General features: G+C 36.2%; 1 protein-coding gene across 1 annotated transcript; it reads left to right on the forward strand.

Annotated features, from left to right (window-relative positions):
- The first annotated feature begins 1995 nt into the window (after window positions 1-1995).
- LOC100965367 (olfactory receptor 1L3-like) lies at window positions 1996-2973 on the forward strand. The gene has a single exon (XM_003785277.1). The coding sequence runs from the start codon at window positions 1996-1998 to the stop codon at window positions 2971-2973; it is 978 nt and encodes a 325-aa protein (XP_003785325.1).
- Window positions 2974-7512: the final 4539 nt, after the last annotated feature.

Raw genomic sequence — 7512 nt, forward strand, 5'->3', positions numbered from 1 at the left:
CTTTCAAGATTTTCTCTTTCATATTAACTTTAGTGAAGTTTTGGAGATTGCCTAATAAGTAAAAAGTTTTGGAGATTTACAATTGTGATCAAAAGTTGTGGTTATTACCTTTTGTTAGAAGGTAGTCATGAGATTGATGACACTAATTTAGTATTAATGTATCTAATCTTGGGACAGTTGGGAAAGGAGGTAACAATGATGCTGGGGTTCTGAGGTAGTTGTTCTTGAAGAAATGGAGGCACTAAGTGGAAAGCCAAATAGAAATTCTATCAGTTCAACGGGCCCAGGTAGGAATACCTGATACTCTGTACACAGTGCTAAGTGGAACATCTCCCACATAAGCCCTTAAATAGTTTGGAAGAGCCAGGAACCAATTGTAGTGTCCATCTTGGATACTACACTACACCAAGCAGACATTGCACTATACCTGGAGGTTCTGAGAAGACTGTGAGGACACTTGAGGAGGGGAAACACTTGTAATCCCTCTGGATAACTGGAGACAGTTCTGCACAATATTAATCAATGTGGGTATTCTTATTCTCTCCCCCACCAAACACCAGGGACTTCCTGGCAAGGTCTCAGAAGAAACTCCTATGGGAAGAGTAGGGGCTATGAGTATGTACAGCTTGTGAATGATGGGAAGAATCCAGGGAAGGATGCATTCAGAATCAAGAAGCACTTGGAGATTTTCTCCAGTGAGATGGCTTTTCATATGCTGTTTCTTGGCACAGATTTGTTTTCATTTGACTAGTCACTTCATGGAGCAGAAATGAGAGGGAAAAACACATGAGGTAAAATACCAATGTCCTTTAATAAGGTAAGAAATTAATGCTGAGAGTATGGGTGAGAAAGTGGAAATATCTGATCCGAGAGAAAACTGAGCATTGATATCATCACTCAGTACTAATGAGAGACCTAACTGACAATCTTCCTGAATGCAGATTTTCTCTATTCACACTCTAGGGTTGTGCTTCCTTTATCTTAGTCTACTTCCGAGTCACATTCCCCTGACCTGAAGAGTAGGGAAGCTGAGAGAATCTTCTTACAGAAGTTCACATCCTCCTCATACTTGTCACCCCCATCTTTTTTTTTCCCAGTAACTGCCTACATTCAATCTGGGTTCTTTTGATGAATTTCTTGCTTCCATTATAAATCATGTGGAAAGAAACATCTTGATTTCAAAGAAAGGTTGTTCATCAACCATCAGGTAGGTAAAATAGTCTCCAACTATTATCTAGATGTGATCTAGCCACATTAACCTTCTTAATCAGAAGATATCCTGAACCTGGTTCATAGTGTGACAGCTATGGCTCCTGTGATTACCAGCCACAGAATACATAGGAGGAAAATGGTATCAACCCCTCAATCCTATTTCTCTCCTGCTCCCTCCCTCCCTAGTATCAGTATCTGTTCTCTATAGATCTTGCTTTGGAGTGAATGTTTGTGCCCCCCAAAATCATATGCTAAAATCCTAATCCCCAGTGTGATGGTATTTGGAATTGGGAGTTTGGGTGTGGTGGTGGTGAGTAATTAGGTCATGAGAGTTGGAGCCATCACAGTGAGATGAATGCCCTTATAAGAAGGGCTGCTTCCTGTCTACTTTTGGCCATGTGACCATACCATGAGAAGATGTCCTTCTGAAAATCAAGAAACAGTCTAACCACACTCTGGATTTGATGGCACCTTGAGCTTCACCTTTCTGCCTTCCAGACCTGTGAGAAACAAATGTTTCTTCTGTAAGCTACCCAGTATGTGCTGATTTCTATGGCAGCCTGAACTGATTGAGACAGATCTATACCTCTAATATTCTTAGAAAGTAAACACATACATTCAAGTCTGATTTGTCCATATGCAGGAAGAAAATTAAACTTCAGAGTAAATGCTCTATTGGTAAACGCATCTCAATGAAAAAAACAAGATGAAAAGAGGCATGTTGTAAATAACGTAAGAACTGTTGATTGACCATATTGTTTATCCTTAGGTGCATATAAGGCCATGGGAATGTCCAATCTGACAGGACTTTCTGAATTTATCCTCCTGGGACTTTCATCTCGGCCTGAGGACCAGAAGCCACTCTTTGCCCTCTTTCTTGTCATATACTTGGTCACCTTGGTGGGAAACATGCTCATCATCTTGGCTATCCGCTCTGATCCTCGATTACAAAACCCTATGTACTTCTTCCTAAGCATCTTGTCTTTTGCTGATATGTGCTATGCAACAGTCATAGTCCCCAAGATGCTGGTGAACTTCTTATCAGAGACAAAGACCATATCCTATGCTGAATGTCTGGCACAGATGTATTTCTTCCTGGTCTTTGGAAACATAGATAGTTATCTCCTGGCAGCTATGGCCATTGATCGCTATGTAGCTATTTGTAACCCCTTTCATTACATCACTGTTATGAGCCGCAGGTGCTGTGCCTCCCTCCTGGTCTTCTCCATCACTTTCTCCTGTCTCCACTCCCTCCTACACGTCCTCCTGGTGGATCAGCTCACTTTTTGTGCATCAAACATTATCCATCACTTTTTTTGTGATGTCAACCCTGTTTTGAAACTGTCCTGCTCTTCCACCCTTATCAATGAAGTTGTAGCCATGACAGAAGGGCTGGCCTCTGTGATGTCTCCATTTGTCTGCATCATCATCTCTTACCTGAGAATCCTCATTTCTGTTCTCAAGATTCCTTCCGCAGCTGGAAAACACAAAGCATTCTCCACCTGCAGCTCCCATCTCACTGTGGTGACCTTCTTTTATGGAAGTATTACCTACGTATACTGTCAACCCTCATCCAATTACACTCTCAAGGAACGAATAGCAACAATCAACTACACTGTGTTGACATCAATGTTAAACCCATTTATCTACAGTTTAAGGAACAAAGACATGAAACAGGGCTTAGAGAAATTGTTAAACAAGATTAAGTTTCAAATGAACATATGTTCTTCTGCAAAGGCCAATAAATTCTGTGGACCCTGATTTGCAAGGTGTGTATGCACCATCCGAGTGTGTGTGTATGTGTGTGTGTGTGTGTGTGTTACAGCACCTGATGCAACTCTTTTGTAGAGAATGCTCTTTCATCAATTGTAGCTGCAACCTGTAGTAATTTTGCACCATGTGGTTTACTGTTATCCTAAGACTGGGTGGTTCAGATATCTTGATACTGATGCTCCAAGCATAGACTTACTCCATAATCTCTCTATTCTCGAAAAATTACATTTCTTTTGTTCTTTCTGTATTTATTTCGATCCTCCTATATTTCTTTCTGTATATAAATGCAACCCAATTTGGTCATTTAAACCAACAGAGAATTTTTGTACACATGTATACACAAATCTACACCTGCAAAGATATTTATGCATACATAGTGACTCTAGTATGTTTGAAGGTGTCAAGTTTTTTGCAAATGTGTATGGGAGGGTTAATGGGTGTGTCTCAACCCTGCATTGGACAAGTGGTCCCCAACTCTGTTCCCTGATCATGTTATGATACAACTATGGTCCCTTTTCTTAATTATCACAAGACCTGGATGTCCTAGGTTCTGGAGTCTTATTTTCTCAGTAACTGACACCAAGACAGTTCTATGTGCCTGCGTGGGTTTGGTCTCTACTCTTCCTTCCTTCCTTATACTCAAGGAAGTATAAGGATGCATTCATTCATCCACTGGCTCTACCTCGGGTTTCATGCCTGTGTGGTTTTCTCTCTGGAAATGGCTGTATTTCTAGTCTCTTCTGTCAATTTTTTTCAAAAGTCAGGAATATTTATTCCATGTAACTAAAAATGTTTCCTATGAACACTGGAGGTGGAGTCAAACATCAATGGATGTAAACTACCTTTTGGTTTGGAGTGCCTGGTATAAAAGAGACCCTCAACTTATATAAGGAATAAACTGAGATTTAGGAAAACAGTCAGATGAATTACTTTATACAATTTTTTGTTTTGTTTTTAAAAAGCAATGTAGTGAGTCCTTTTCCTTCCTTGTTATTTTAATAGAAGAAAATGTCTAGGTCAAACAAATTAAACTCTCCTGGTATTTTCAACAAGGAACAGATGAGTGACCCTAAAGTGTTAAATGATAGAATAAAGTGTTGGTGATCTACCACACATGGTGAGTATATTTAATAATTTGTTGCATATTTCTAAGTGGGTAGAAGAATGGATTTTAAATGTTCTCACTACAAAGAAACAATAAGCATTTGAAGTAATGTGTATGTTAATTATCCTGATTTGATCATTCTGCAATATATACATGTATCAAAACCTAACATTGTATCCTATGAATATATAGAATTATTATTTATCAATTTAAAATAAAAATAAAACTTTTTAAAAAGACTCTTTAAACCCATTTCATATTTGTCACATTAATCTATACTAGGGCAAGGCAGAATCAGGGTGAGGATATATTATTCAATTTCATTTCATGATTTTCTGTGTGGTATGTTAATTTTAATTTCCCTACCAACTCTGATGAACTGATAGGGGCTCCTTCATTGCTATAAAGAGACAATTCATGTGCCTACCACTGAGCTAAATGAAGAAAGTATGAAGCTTGCTTATGCCTGTTATGGGTGTGGCAGGAACAAGAAGAGTAATATGTGTAACAAGTTAATTTTCAGTCACCACAGGCCTCAAGACTGGGACATACAAAAATGAAACTTTATTTCTATAGTTTAATGTTGTTTTTAGTTCTGAAACCTCAGACTATCTAATTGCAATCTAATTCTTAATTTTTCTCAACTCAATCCAATAATTTCTCAGTTACTTTCCTTGTAATGCAGTCCAATTCATTCACTTCACACCTCTTACACTACTGTCCCCTGATGTCCCTAATATAAAAGCAGTTGTTTTTTTTTTTAAGTTCACTCTCTTTTGGTCCTATGTTAGGCTATGTTGTTAAATCTGCCCTTGTTGCATTCATTTTTCACTATGGGATGGTTAAATGAAACATTTCCCATTAAACTAAAAAATCTCCAGTATTATATAGAAAATTCCTATATATACCTACATCTATTTTCTAACTTTTTATTTTTTTCCATTAATTTTGTCATCTCTACTGTATCAAGATATGTTTGATAGTGAATATTACAAATCTTAATCCCAGAAGAATGAAATACTACAGATAATATTTGTTTAAATATGCTACTTAATAATTGTATGGAATCATTTTGAACTCTTAAGCTAATGTGAAATGTAAGTATGATACCAATTTTTAAATGGTATTTAATGCAATTATGATATAACCATGCCAAAATTCTTCTCAGATATATAAGTATGGAAGAGAAAGTAAGCAGTTCATGTCTCTTCTGGCAGATGAACCAGACTGTCTAGCAGCTGGAGTTATAAAGCAACTCTTAACTGGCAATTTAACGTATTCTGTGCCTTTGCCTTTAAAATTAGTTGGTAGCATTTATTGAGTGCCAGTACACTCAAGGGGTAGCACTACTAACAACATATTTGTAGTGCTACAAGGGGTAGCACTACTAACAACACATTTGTCAATGTCCTCCTTATACAATACTGCCTGTCAACAGAAAGTGGAGTCTCAAAATCTCTGCTATCAAGCATTTTCTATCGGAAGTCTGAGAAATACTAAGATGATCTAAGTCTGTTCCCAAAGCTGTGACGTAAACCATTTTCATTGTAATTACTGAGGTAAACAGCTATTCTAGGTATTCAAAGGCCAGTGTGAAAAAGTCACAAACATGGGCCTTCTGTCACCTTAATTTTTCAAAGTCTGTTCCAATAACTACTATAGCTCTACAAGAAAATTGAATATATTTAATATAAATTTTTAAGAATTCAGATTATGTGAAAGTTATAAGTTTATACTATTTTAACAAATGCAATAAAAGCAAATTTGTTTTATGGAAAAAAATGAAAACAATGTTACCTAAACATTTGTACCTTGATATCAAACTGAAATAAAAAATCAGCAATTTAAGGAAATTTTTTAAAATAAAATAGGATGGCACCTGTGGCTCAAAGGAGTAGGGCACCAGCCCCATATACCAGAGGTGGTGGGTTCAAATCTGGCCCCAGCCAAAAACTTCAAAGAAACAAACAAAAAAATTAATAAAAAATAAAATATATACTAAGGTATTCTTCTTTCTTTGATTCCTACTTTTCAAATAAAGTGTTGCTGGTTCTCACACATTTCTTCATGTAAAATTTTTTAAATTAATAATTGTTTTCCTTTTATACCTATTTTCATGTGTAGTGTCAAACAGGAATTGAAGTTGGTCCTGTCCTTAGATGTGGGGTGAGACAGTTTAGATCTCTCAATTGATTGATAGACTATTTCAATTACTCTCATGCTATATATGCTAGATGACCATATATATATATATATATACATATGTGTATATATACAAATATATAATGTGGATGTTGATTTGCATAAAGCTGACATTTTTCTGATATTAGATATTCCCATCTATACTTTGATCTTCCCGTCCATACTCTTCTCTACTTTAATACTTTGATCCTTCCAAAAAACTGACCACTTTCTGTGTTAACCTAGCATTTGTTGACTGACTCAAAAGACGGGAAACTCACAACACTATGCAATAACCTATCAGGAAAATGCAAGTTAAAACCACAATGAGATACCACCTTACCCCCAATAGGATGACCATTACTAATAAGTCAAAAAAAAAAAATAGATGTTGGCATGGACATGGTAAAAAAGGGATACTTATACACACACACTGTTGATGGGAAAGTAAATTAGTACTAGTCTATAGAGATTCCTCAACGAACTATAAGTAGACCTACCATTTGATCCAGCATTTCCACTAGTGGATATCTACCCAAAGGAAAAATCATCAGACCAAAAAGACACCTTCACTCAAATGTTTATCACAACACAATTCACAATTGCAACAATATGGAGTCCACATAAGTGCCCATCAACTGATGCATGGATAAAGAAAATGTGACATAGATATGCCACGGATTCCTACTCGGCCATAGTAAGGAATAAAATAATGTCTTTTGCAGCAACGTGGATGGTGAAAGATATTATCCTAAATGAAGTATCTCAGGAATATGAGAAAAATGCCACATGTTCTCACTTTTAAGTGGTAGTTAAATAATGGGTCATTGACATTGGAAACTAAGAGACTAGGAAGAGGGTAAGCAGAGAAAATAAAAACTACCTATCAAGTATGTTGTACACTACTCTGGTGACAGGTACACTCAAAGCCCTGACTTTAGCATTATACAATTCATGCATATAACAAAAAACTTGTACCCCCTAAATATATTGAAATAAAATTTTTTCCTGATAATTCTTAATGTATTTTCAAGAGAAAACTTAACATCAGTTAATCAATTCCACAAAAATCTTCTTAATGTTTTTATTGTATATTGAAGATATACAACATATGTTGAGATACATCTACATAGTAAAATGATTACCATAGACAAGCAAATTTATATATATTTCATCTTCCATGGTTAGCTTTAGCTTTTCTAATGTGCTAAAAGTATCTAAAATCTACTCTCTTAGCAAAT

The sequence above is a fragment of the Otolemur garnettii genome, unplaced genomic scaffold (genome assembly GCF_000181295.1).
Source record: "Otolemur garnettii isolate 467f Iridium unplaced genomic scaffold, OtoGar3 scaffold00014, whole genome shotgun sequence".
Taxonomy (NCBI): domain Eukaryota; kingdom Metazoa; phylum Chordata; class Mammalia; order Primates; family Galagidae; genus Otolemur; species Otolemur garnettii.

Excerpts from the sequence above, each read along its gene's own strand:
- LOC100965367 (XM_003785277.1), top strand. The coding sequence starts at position 1,996 with ATGGGAATGTCCAATCTGACAGGACTTTCTGAATTTATCCTCCTGGGA.